This window comes from Sceloporus occidentalis, unplaced genomic scaffold (genome assembly GCF_023333645.1).
Source record: "Sceloporus occidentalis isolate IW3139 unplaced genomic scaffold, rSceOcc1.0.p SCAF_4, whole genome shotgun sequence".
Lineage (NCBI taxonomy): Eukaryota > Metazoa > Chordata > Lepidosauria > Squamata > Phrynosomatidae > Sceloporus > Sceloporus occidentalis.
The window spans coordinates 33570499-33583347 of NW_028316984.1; the positions used below are offsets into that span (position 1 = coordinate 33570499).

The 12849-nt window shown below is 41.6% G+C and overlaps 1 protein-coding gene across 1 annotated transcript; it reads left to right on the top strand.

Moving 5' to 3' along the window:
* The first annotated feature begins 837 nt into the window (after positions 1-837).
* On the top strand, positions 838-9969 carry FKBP7 (FKBP prolyl isomerase 7). The gene is made up of 4 exons (XM_089519671.1): positions 838-1072; positions 3668-3819; positions 7352-7485; positions 9054-9969. Exons 1-4 carry the CDS (start codon positions 846-848, stop codon positions 9213-9215), a joined length of 675 nt encoding a protein of 224 aa, XP_089375797.1. The 5' UTR covers positions 838-845; the 3' UTR covers positions 9216-9969.
* Positions 9970-12849: the final 2880 nt, after the last annotated feature.

The window sequence follows — 12849 nt, forward strand, 5'->3', positions numbered from 1 at the left end:
TTCAAATGCTTGCAACAAGTATAATGTGCAATTTCGTTGACCAATAAAGGTATCACTGTTTGGTGGATTTTTGTTTGGATTTGCAAAATGGCCAACACAGCTCCCCCTGAATGTTTTATGTAGTGAACCAGGGTTCGATTTCCAGGTGGAGCGTTAAGAACCCACTTTGGCAAGTCACATTCTCTCAGCCTCAAAGGGTGGCTATGACGGCAAACCTCCCCTCTGAAGAAAGCATGGCAAGAAAACTCCATGATAGAGGTCTCCATAGGTCAGAAATGAGTCAAAGGCACACAACAACAAGGACAACAACAGATGCCCTCACAGTTAGTCTCAAAGGTGCTACAATATCTCTCTACAGAGGGACAGATAGAGAGATTTTGCAGCACCTTTTGAGACTAACTGAAAGAAGTTGGCAGCATGAGCTTCCCTAGGCTTCAGTCTACTTCCTCAGGTGCATTTGGTATTATTGTTATTATTATTATTATTATTTTCCTAGGCTTCAGCCTACTTCCTCAGGTGCATTGGTATTATTATTATTATTACTAAGGCCTGGCAAAGAGGGAGGTCCCCTTCCCTTCCCTTCCCCCTGGGAGACCTTCCTGCGCAGCCCCAGCTCCTCTTCCCTCATGTTGTTCTCCTGCTGCTGCTGCTGCTGCTGAAGGGGAAGGCCTGAGGCGGGCAGAGGGAGGAGGCCCAGGCCTTCTTCTTCTTCCTTCTGCTGCTGCTCCTCCTGCAGGCAAGGCAGGCCTAGCAGGGGCCTTGCCTCCCTCCCTCCCTCCCTGCCCGCCCCCTGACGTGGAACAATGCCTCTGCTGCCACGCAGAGGAGCAAGCCAGGCAGGGACCATGATGATGCATGTGGCTTGGTGCTGGGGCCATTGGGGCCCCCCTCTCCTCCTGCTAGCCCTGGCCCTGCTCTCCCTGGCGGCAGAGGCAGAGGCAGAGGGGGATGAGGTCCGGGTGGAAGTGGTCCACCTCCCCGAGGAGTGCTCTACCAAGAGCAAGAAGGGCGACCTCCTCAATGCCCACTACGACGGCTACCTGGCCAGCGACCACTCCAAGTTCTACTGCAGGTGAGGAAGGGCAGGCAGCAGCAGCATCATCATCATGCATAACAATAATAGTACTTGAGGAAACATCCAGGGGTAGCCCTGTCGGCCCTAGAGCAAATCCAGGAACGCCCAAACAATAGATACCTTTCTTGGGCCATAACCCAAATGCACAATGACATGCTGCAAGCTTTCCAAGTCACACGACTGGCTTCTTCTTCATCAGGCAAACAAGAGAACAAAAGAAATGGAAGATGCTAATCACAGACCTGCATTTTCTGTTTCTGGTCTTAGTTCAGATGGTAGGGAGGGCTATCTCCAGGCTGTCACTGGGAGATTTTCAAAGTCAAGGAAATGTAATGTCCATTTGCAATTCAAGGAAGATGTTTCCTTGGAATCCAGCATGTCTCCTTCCTTTGTGAAGCCACAGGCTCCTACCTACCTATCTATCTATCTATCTATCTATCTATCTATCTATTTTTAGCCAGCCTTTCTCCCAAGTTGGGACCCAAGGCGGCTTACGATGTATGTATATCTATATTGTTTTTGAAGTGTTGCTTTAATGTGTTTGCATATATTTACTGTTTTAATTGGATTATTTTAATTAAAATAATCCAATTAAAACAGTAAAACATTCTAAAACATACAACCCCCCCCATCTCATCCCTCGATAAAACCAGGCCTGCGTGATTTTAAAAAGCTTGCCAGAATAAAAAGTATCATATGTAGGTAGAGAACACTGAATTTCTCAATAATAATAATAATAATAATAATAATATTGTTCTGAGCAGCATGATGTAGTGCAGTGGTCCCCAGACCATACTCTTTACAGGATTTTGGACCTCCGCTCCCAGAATCCCAGACTATTGGCCAACATGACTGAGGCTTCTGCAAGCTGAAATCCAAAATCTCTTAAAGATCACAGTTTGGCGACCACTGGTGTAGTGGCTTGAACATTGGACTACGACAGTAACAACAACAACAACAATAATGTCCTAGCCCAACACTCAAGTTACTATGCCACACTGGTTCACAACAACAATTGTTATTCTGAACCAGCATAGTGTAGTGGTTTGAGCGTTGGACTAGGACATTATTATTATTAGTAGTAGTAGTAGTAGTATTGTTAATTATTCCTTACCTGCCTCTCCTCATGGATTGAGGCAGGGGATGACAACAATTAACAGACATGCCACATCAGTTAAAAACATCTTCAGTTAAAATACACATCAATTAAAGGTCATGCATACCTTTTAAAAGGACAAGATATACACAAATATTAAAACAATTCTTTAAAATTCACAATTTAAAGATAATCTGAGTAAGCCTGCAGGAAGAGACAGGTCTTTCATGCTTTTTTGAATTCCCTCAAATATTGTCCACAGAACAGGGATACCTTTATTTATGGGCCCAACCCATAAAGCACATTAGACATATTACAAGCTTTCAAAGCTCCACTGGCTTCTTCCTCAGGACAAAGTGTTCAAAGAAGCAAGTAGAGCTTTGCAAAGCTTGCAATGTGTCTAATGTGCATTTCGGGTGGCCCAATGAAGGTATTACTGTCTTGTGGATTTGGGGGGGATACTTTACTTTGCTATGTGGCCAACATGGCTACCCCTGGATATGTTTGCAGGTGAGCAAGTTAGGTCAGGGTGACCACTGTCTCCTTGTGAAAGAGGACTAGGACTGCATCAGAGTGACTGGATGGCCTCTCTCAAAAGGAGGGTGTGGCACTGCAAAATGGAGGACATTCAAGAAAAGTGGAAGACATCCCCAAATAACAGCTAAAATCATACATTACAAGGAGACCTGTTTCTAGTCTTGCTCAAAACAGAAGACCTTTATAGAATTGTTAGAATATGCTGCTACACTGCTGTAATCCCTGCATGTGCACAATGATGTTCATTTTTGGAGAGAGAGAGAGCTTCCTTTTAGGGTTGCAAAACACAACAAAACGATGGCAAAATCAATACTAAGAATAAGAAGCCAAAACTAACAAAGTGCCCAATATACACAGTGGCAGCTAATAAAGTCTTAATCAGATTTTGAGGCAAGATAAACTAATATATCTCTCCAGCCTGCCAGAAAGTGTGTAATGATTAGGCCTACCTAGCAAAATCCGCTGGAATGAAGTTCCACAAATGAGGGCATCTCTGCCAAGTAGGCCCTGTTCCTCATACCCACCAGCCAGATTTCTTTTGTGTGGCCTCACAAATAGGGCCTGTAGTGCCGAACTCAACGTGCAAATAAGTTTGTATGGATGAAGGACCTCAAGGGCTCGTACCAAAATTTTGAACTGGGTATGTAAACTCACCGGTTTACATGCTTGGTTTTTCACCACATGCCTAGGTAGGATATACTCCGTACAAACACAAGATGAACTATGAGTGTGAAAAAGTATTAAAATCAATGACATCCAATAGGCCTGCCTTTTAAAAGAACCAGTAACTTTTCACCAGCAATTATGTTATGCTTGCATGTTAACAAATTTTAAAAATGGAGACTCTGGTGCTGAATAAAATAAAGTTTAATCACTGTTTCCATGCCGAAATGGTTTCTTAAAACTTGAACAGTATATTTTAAATATCTGTTTTTAATATATATATTTTTCCTTTGTAGTCGAACACAGAGTGATGGTCACCCAAAATGGTTTGTTCTTGGTGTTGGACAAGTGATTAAAGGTTTAGATATTGCAATGCTGAATATGTGTCCTGGAGAGAAACGGAAGGTGATCATTCCTCCTTCGCTTGCCTATGGAGAAAATGGATATGGTAAAACATTAAAATAATAATCTCTTGCTTTGTATCATTTCAACTAAGCTACAACAAAAGGAGTGCTAAATCTCATGGATTTGCGAGAGTGTTCCTCACTTTGTTTTTGTTAACAGTCACATTTAATAGAAGAGAAGCCTTTGCCCTGAGGAGCTTACAGTCTAAAATTCAACATAGAGGAAGCAATAGAGGAAAGTCAAGGGCATGGGAAGGGGCAAACAGCAGAAATGTTTGTGGTTATTCCACTTATTTTTCTTACATTTAATTACAAGAATGTGCACACAAATCAGAAGCCATAAGCTTCTGAACACTTGTAAGCTCTCTTTGATGAATGCCTGAAAGGTCTGCTTTTTCATCAATAGCTCCCAATTGGCAAACTGTGCTTTTAATGCCTTACTTCCAAATCATGGTTTTAAAACACTGCTTGAAATGGGTTTGCAAACCATAGTGTGGCGTTTAGCACCAACTACTGTGAACCAGTTTGGACATGATGGAAAACAGCAAATCCAGGAAATGGGAGAAGAGTAGCCCCACAGAATTGCTCCTAATCACCACATTTGTTCTGAACTGAACCTGTGTTTCATACCTGCAGCTGGTGTAGCCCTGGAACCGTTTGCTTTCAGGTTTACTAACTAAGGTCCAAAACACATTGCAGAAATAATCCAGGTTGTGACTGCCTTATTGGCTCAATGCTAGGGAATTCTGGGAACTGTAGGCCGGTTACACACCGGCAGTTGGGACGTCCACAGGACGTCCCATTTTAAAAAAGGGGTGTCTCTTCTAGACGCCCCTGGGTCTAATACAGACTGTGTCCGTACAATATGGCACCGGCCCTTCTACATGGCCAGCGCCATATTGACGTATCGGACGCTGAGCGTCTGAACGTCGCGCGGCACTAATGACATCACGAATGCGCCCTTGGCTCTTCGCGACGTCATCAGTGCACCGCGGAAAGAAGCTCCATTTTGGAGCTTCTTTTTTGCTCCGCGCGGGAGCAGCGCGGTGTGAGTGCTATGGCTCCCGCACAGAGCAGGCGGCGGCGGCAGACTGCCGCAAAGCGGCGGTCTGTAGCCCGCCATAGTTTTGTGAGACATTTAGCCTTCTCTATCAGAGAGCTCTCTGGTGCCACAATAAACTGCAGTTCCCAGGATTCCCTAGCCCTAAGGTAGGGCAGTTTAACCAGTCTCAAACTGGATTATTCCTGCAGTGTGTTTTGGACATTAGTTGAGGGAAAAAATTACTTGGGCCTAAGACAGTTCCAAGGATAGCTCTCTTGCCTCCCTATCTTTTTGAGAGTCTGTTTTGCCCCTAAGTCCTAGTGGCATGTAAGGAGAGCTTGAGATGGTATTTTTAGATAAGTTACTTTTTTGCACATAAGTCCCAATATCCCTCAGGAAATTTTTCAGGTAACTCTTTTGCTCCATCTGGACTGAGTTACAGCTGTCTTTATTGGGTTATGGCCTGTGTGGAACCAGTGGTGCTTTAACATCCAGGAAATACACAGCTACAGTCTAGTTATTAAATAATATCAGACATATATAAAAGCTGATTAGGCCAACTTTATTCATAATCCAAACTCTGCTGAAGCTACTGATTAATGAAACAATAGGTCCACAAATAAATTAATTGATTTGTCACCAGCTCTTCCAAAATAAAGAGAGCATTGCATGTCTACCAAACACTAACAATGACTGTTTGTTTCAGGCTGCAATTGAAGAAGGATTTTTCTTTCTTCCTACAATACACTGCTCTCTGTCAGAATAGTCCTGCATGCTGGGCAAGACGACACTAGTTCTGAATGTCAAGAATGCATGTGGCTTTCTAGATCTTTGCACATCTTTCCTGTGGTAGGTATTGTTTTCTGAATTGCTAGTCTCTGAATCCTTGTGCTCCTTTTTTCTCCTCTACCTTGGACACTAAATCTAGCAACTGGGTAGTCAAAAATATATATTGCTCTGCTGCTGCATGTATCTATACTCTTGTATAAGCTTTGAAAAGAAGCCAAAAAATGTACCCTTGGTGGCTCACAAGATGTACAAGGCTGTTTTAAACTCTACATTAGTGGTGAGGCACCTTTGGCCCTCCAGATATTTTGGTCCCCAACTCCCAGAATCCTTACCATTGGCCATGCTGGTTGGAGCCGATTGAAGTTGCAGACCACAACATCCAGAAGGCACAGGATTCCCTACCTCTGCTTTATACAGAAGGTTATTAATCCTTTTTAAAATTCTTAAGTCTTTTCTTTTTGTACATGAAGACGTCCGTTATGCTTCTAGCTTTCAGCACCATGTTACAGAAGCTCAAAAATAAATTCTAGGAAAATAGAAAGCTGTTTTATATCAAATCACATCTGTTCAGTACTGTCTACACTGACTGACAGCAACTCAGCCAATGAGATCATAGTCTACCACTGGTCTCTCCCAAGTCTAACAGAGATCCCAGGGATTGAAACTGGAACCTTTAGTATGCTGCCATAATTTTAGATTTAGACCTTTGAGATGTCAAAATATACTTATCAACTGCACATGCATGCCTTGCCAATTTTTTCTTTGCACTAACTTTGTAAGCACTCTCCTTTATTATTGGCACTTACTTCTGATTTGTAATATAATTTCCCAAAGCCTACTAACTATGCAATATTTATACAAGAGCACGCTGGGACATTCTAAACATAGATCTTCTTTGAACCCTATTTTGTTTCTTGAAACCTGGTTGATTTTGTCATTACCACATTGAACCTGCTTCATTTTGCATTGCTTGAAGGCCTATTCCATTTGTTTTAATGGAGTGGTTGTCCAGGCATGATTGACTTATTATTTCATGTTTCTCCCAGGGCCTTTTGACACAGGCAAAAGAAACAAATGGCCTCAAACAAATACAGTTGAGATCTTGACCTTATTGTCTCAGAGGAGCAAATTTGTCCTTCTGATCTTCCTCAATGATTGTCCACAAAGGGACAACAGGCAATGCAGGCAGGACAAGACCACCATGGCACTGCCAAGGCACTGGGAACATTGCTGAGATTGCTGACTGTCAGATGACAATCCTACTGGCAGAGCAGAAGGGTTACCATTAACCAGACACTTTCTGGCATTAGGAGACAAAATCTGAGCTTTAAATAGTTGTAGGTCAATACTAAAGCGCTCACCTTTGGAGATGTTCCTCATGACATTTTCAATAGCCATGATTCCAAGGGCAGAGCTTGGTTAATTCCTTCTTCGGACTCCTACTCCCAAAATGGCCAGTATGGGGGATTCTGAGAGCCGTATTTCAAAAAAGTAGCTTTTTCCAGGCCCCTCCAATGAGAGTCCAGATATGTAGGCAGCAGTGTTAGGGCAGCTGTGCCTGTTGGAGTATCCTATGTGTCTGTGTGTGACCTATACGTATGCACCAGCTCACAGTAAGTATGTCTGACACAGAATTCATCTTGTAACACATTGCCATAGCAGCCATAGAAATACATCTTGTATATGATTAAGGTGGTTTGTCATTGAAGTGTACAGTTCTTAAAATGCTCTTGTTATATTGCTAGAGCCAGCAAAGATTCCACCTAATGCAACCTTGATCTTTGAGATTGAACTGTATGCAGTTACGAAAGGACCACGCAGCGTTGAAGCATTTTCTGAAATAGACATGGATAGTGACAAAAAACTTTCAAGAGATGAGGTAATGTGAGTAATAATTTTGAAGTAGTAGCTCCCCATTTCACCTTCCCTTATTTGCTTATAAGTAATCTATAACTTTTTATTTGGCAACATAGAAAAAAAAGAAATTAGAACCTTTCCTTTTATAGTCCTTTCATATATTAAAGTTGAAGTGTTTTGAGAGAGCAAAACAGAGCATTCGTAATATCTAAACTTCAGCAAATAGTTCAGTTCTTTTTGAACGCCTTTCTAGTTTTTTCATCTTCTATTTTAAGGAAAAGCAAGTGCTGATTTTGCAAGTTATTTGCCTGCTAGGTGTAAGATATAAGCAGCAACCCCCTGCATTTATCGAGTTCTTACCTTGGATTCACCATTTGTTGCTGGAAAGCTCAGTCCCCATTCTCTCCTTCATGACACTACAGCAGACATGGCCCACACTTTGGGAGAAGTAGAATTGAGGTTTCCCATCTGGTCAGTCATCCAGGCCTCCTCCCCAGCTGCCTCACATTCAAATGACGACGGATGAGCTGCTCTCCACAGCTGATGGAGGCAAGAAAGATGTGCACACTATAGCCTAGATCAGTGATGGTTAACCTTTTACAGACCGAGTGCCCAAACTGCAACCCAGACCTCACTTATTTATTGCAAAGTGCCACGTCTCTCTGGCAAACTCTGTGCTAGGGTGACAGCATGTGTGTCCACAGAGAGGGCTCTGAATGCCACTTCTGGCATGCGTATCATAGTTTCGCCATCACTGGCCTAGTTGCTGTTGGTTGGTTCCAACTACGTTAAAACCATTGAATCACCTGTTGAATTACAAGTCAACTCACAGGAGACTCTTGTTGACTTAATGGGTTTACTCTAGTTGGAACCAACATTAGGATTTATGCCCATTTGTCTTTACCGAAAATAATAATTCTTAGCCTGTCATCCTCCCTTGTTCAGCTGTGTTTGGAAGGACAGACATATCAGACACAAGTGAATATCAGATTAATTTATGAGAGGCTCCTTTGCTGTCACTCTTTCACCAGGATGGAGCTTTCTCATTTTAACAGTGGTACTCCTTAAGTTTCCTGTGCAAAATGGGGAAAATCAATAAAAAGTTTGACATAAATCTTCTGTTGTACTAGTAGAGTTCTACTAGAATGAAGAAATTTTGTTTCACTCTCCACCCCCAGCTCTCTGTACCACCAAAAAAGCCGGCTCTAGAGGGTTTCATAATCTTCTGAAGCAGGTTTTGAGGGCTTGCTTATGAGGGGGTGTTTCTGTGGAAGATAGGGAGAATTACCACCACCCCTGTTCAGTTGGCATAAGCCATTCTGTTCACAGAGTAACACCATCGGATTCTACCCTTTGACTACACATTGCTAGCATCAGTGCTTTGCTATCTAGCCCTGTCTGTCAGTCAGTCAGTGGGACAGGCAACCCTTTTCCAAGGCGTTCCCTTCCTCCGTGCAGCCCCCAAATCAGCTCTAATGGTTGGCTATAGAACTTTGCAGTGCAGGCATAACAAAGATTGAGATAATTCTAGCCCGAAAACCCAACAAAAAACTAATTCTGGTGTGGGGTTTTTTTTTTAAATTTATTTAGATAAACCATTATTTGAAGAAGGAATTTGAAAGAGATGGCAAGAAGCGTGACCCATCGGTTCATGAGAATGTTTTGACTGATATATTTAAAAAGAACGACCATGATGGAGATGGCTTTATATCTGCTAAAGAATACAATGTGTACCAACATGATGAACTATAAGAGAACATGACTGAAAGGTCTACCTGTTTTTAATGGATGCATGTGTCCTGGTCTAGCAGTTCCTCCTTATACGCACACAAAGCTTCAACAAGGACCTCTGCATTCTTTTAATGATTTGGCTGTGCCCATAGCACTGTGCATCCTGCTGACGTTAATACAGGTTGAATATCCCTTATCTGAAATGCTTGAGACCAGAAGTATTCTCTATTTTGGGGTGGGGGTGGGTGGGGATATTTTGGAATGCACACAATGAGATATCTTGGAGATGGGACCCAATTCTAAACACAAAATTATAATTTATGTTTCATATATACCTTATACACATAGCCTGAAGGTAATTTTATACATTATTTTTCATAATTTTATGAATGAAACAAAGTCTATGTACCTTGAACCATCAGAAATTAAAGGTATCAATATCTCAGCCACCCGTGGAAAAAGTTTGGGGTTTTGGACTATTTTGGATTTTCAGATAAGAGAGGTTCAACCTGTATGAAATCCAGGCAGCTGAAGAGCCCTGAAAACACATCAGAATGAAGTCAGAGCTTCAACCCTGTACACTTTTTTGTATGCTTCAGCCCCATTGACTCCCCCCAGGACCTTTGCATTACATCATAGGCTAATTTGATATATTCTAAAATGGAAGGCCTTTTTAAGGTACATAATATTCTGATTGTGATAAGTTTTTATATCTTTTTATTAAAGTTAACTGAATTTTATAAAGTGTTCAAAAGAAATAAAAGGTGACAAGGTGGAGTAGCATGTGTGTTTCAGTTGCGATTTCTAGCCAGAATTCGTGCCATAACAGTGGTGTAAGTGTAGAAGTTTTCTCTCCCACACTCACCAAAACCCACAATTATCCACAAAAGCATGCTTCTTCAGCCCCAAATTGGCTCTAAATGGCAGCAGGAAATGATACAACATCCCTTCCAGCAGCATACTGAGGAACAAAAATTTTGAACAGAGAAGCACTACCTGGAGAGGATACTTAACTCTCTGCTTGCTTGAAATATGCCTCTTCTGACATTTTTGCTCCCTGTTGAATTAAATGATTTTGGGAAGGTGGGTGGGAATGCAATGTGAGATGTGCATATGTACATTTGAGCCCCCAAGTTGCTCTTCTTTTTTTAAAAAAAATGCTTTGAGGCTTTCTTACATATTTCCCCATAAAGCAGAGGCATAGCTCTAAGGTAAATTTATCTTTGCTTGTGTAAACTCATATGATTGCAACATCCTGGAATATTCTGATTAGAGTATTTCCTGCATGTTATTTCCCTGTGTTTTTCCACAAAGATATAAAACCAAAAACCTTTGACCAGGAAGGAGTGGTGTTACAGTGGATGGGAGTTGTGTGTGTGTTTCAGTGTTTTTTTCAAAGCACAATATGCTGCCTATGTCCCGGTCAAAATTTCCCCATTAATGTGGAAAACAGGGCTTCATTTGGATCTCTCTATACTGGTGCCATTCAACCTGTTGAGATCAAGGATGTTTGGTGAATGTGTTTTCATTTTTCACAGTGTCCTAACCTGATACGAATCCCAGGAAAGCACTAAGAGAAAGATACAGTGGCAAGTATGGTAGAAATCTCAGCAATGTAGTATGAAAACAAACAGATCCTTTATAAAGCTTGGCATGCACACACAAATTAGCAACCATTTTACTTTAAATTTCCTAGTCAGAAGTTATGATTTGCTCTTGGAAGAAATCTGTGCTTTTATAGTCCAGCTCTTTTAACACATTTTTTTAAACCAGCCTTCTAAAGTGCTTTTAGTCCTGAATAGTGAACATTTTGTTTACTTTTAAAGGTTTATTTTTAACAAAGAATTTCAAAATACATGGTTTTTACAATAGAGGCCTCCCCTTTCCCGGGGGAATTATACCGATTGTCTTTAAGTCATCAGCATCAAGAGGCTGATGCAAAGATTCTTAAGCACAAAAATGTCTCGGCATTCACTGCTGCACACAAAGACAGTGGTTTACACCTGCAAAACAGTACCACCGACCTTGTCAGAACTGTTGGGAGGTTCTGCATTTCCACCCTAGACTGCCACTTCAATTCACATCTCTCTTTCCAAATAGGTACTGTATTACTGTGTGCCAGTGGCTGTAATCTGGCACTGTTTTAACTGCCATGGCTCAGTGCTATGATATGGGATTTGCAGTTTGGGGAGATATTTAATCTTGCCATAACAAACTGCAAATCCCATGATTCCATAGGATGGAGTCATGACAGTTAAAGCAGTGTCAAACTGCATTAATTCTGCAGTGTGGCAACAGCTAGTGCTGGCAACTTGTACACACAATACCCAGCAGAGGGGGTGCCATCAACAGCCTCATGCTTGAAGTAGACATGAAGCAATGAGAAACACATTGTTTACCTTTTTGTACATAGGATCATTCCCAGAACAATAGTCATGAGGTCAGCTTTTGTATTCAGATTGCTGCTGGATCTGTGTGCCCAATACTTCATTCGAGTGTAGACTGTCTTTACAGGGGAACATGAGACCAGACTACTCCAGGAGCAGCCCAGAGTATTCTAGCCAGTGTCGGCCTGCCCATAATCACAAAACGGGTCAGTATTTTATGAACATTTAGATGAGGGTTCATATATTGTTCAACTGGACTTAACAGTTTTCTCACACCGCTGCAATACATGACATGGTTTGTATTATCTCAGTACAAGGCGTGTTTGGTCCTTTTCTCTCAGTGTTGCTTTTCTTGAAAACAATATTTCTAAGTGAAAACTAATACTTGTACATTCCAGGCATGTCCCTTGGATTTGGTATGTTGACTCCAGACAGGCTTACCTGTTTCCTCATAGGAGCCTTGCCCTTGGACTAACTGGAGGAGGCCTGAATTTCACTTTCACCTCAAGATTGAACAACTAATTATTTGCTAAAGGTGTCCATTTGGCACAGTAAGCCTTTGCTGTTTGGTACTTACCCCATATTGTATTTGAAGGGTCATCATGGGAAAACAATGTCACTTTTCGGGTAGATGGATTTTGCAGTTAATAATACTTATCTTTCTTTTTGGGTACACAGTGTGGTTAGTTGCAGCTCAGTGCTGCCATCAGAGGATAGGCAGCCTGATGCTCCCTAGACTGGACTACAATTCTCTGAATCCCTGATTACTGGCCATGTTGACTATAGCTGATGAAACTTGCAGTCCAAATCTTCTAGAGGACAGCAGGCTGCCTAAAGATTATAACATCTTTAAGGCAACAAGAATGGCATCAAGGATGAATCTACAACTTGATGTTCTAAAAAAAAATTAACAGAGGCCTGTTACAGACTGCCAAAATAAAGCTGCTTCGGGTCTCTTTGGAAGTATGCTATTTAAATGATGCATGCATCCTAAGAATCCGGAAGCTGCACCAAAGCTGCACTCCAGTGCTTAGGAATGGAGTGTGACTTTGGGGTGACCTCCGGACTCTTAGGACCCATGCATCATTTAAATAGCATACCTCCAAAGAGACCCAAAGCAGCTTTATTTTGGCAGTCTGTAACAGGCCATAGTTTTAAAGCTATGTGTATTTAGTGTATCATGTTTTAGCCATGAAATATTTTTAGATCTCTGCATTGTTTGATGTATCTTAAGATTTTTGCCTCTACTTTATTTTTAAATTGATTAT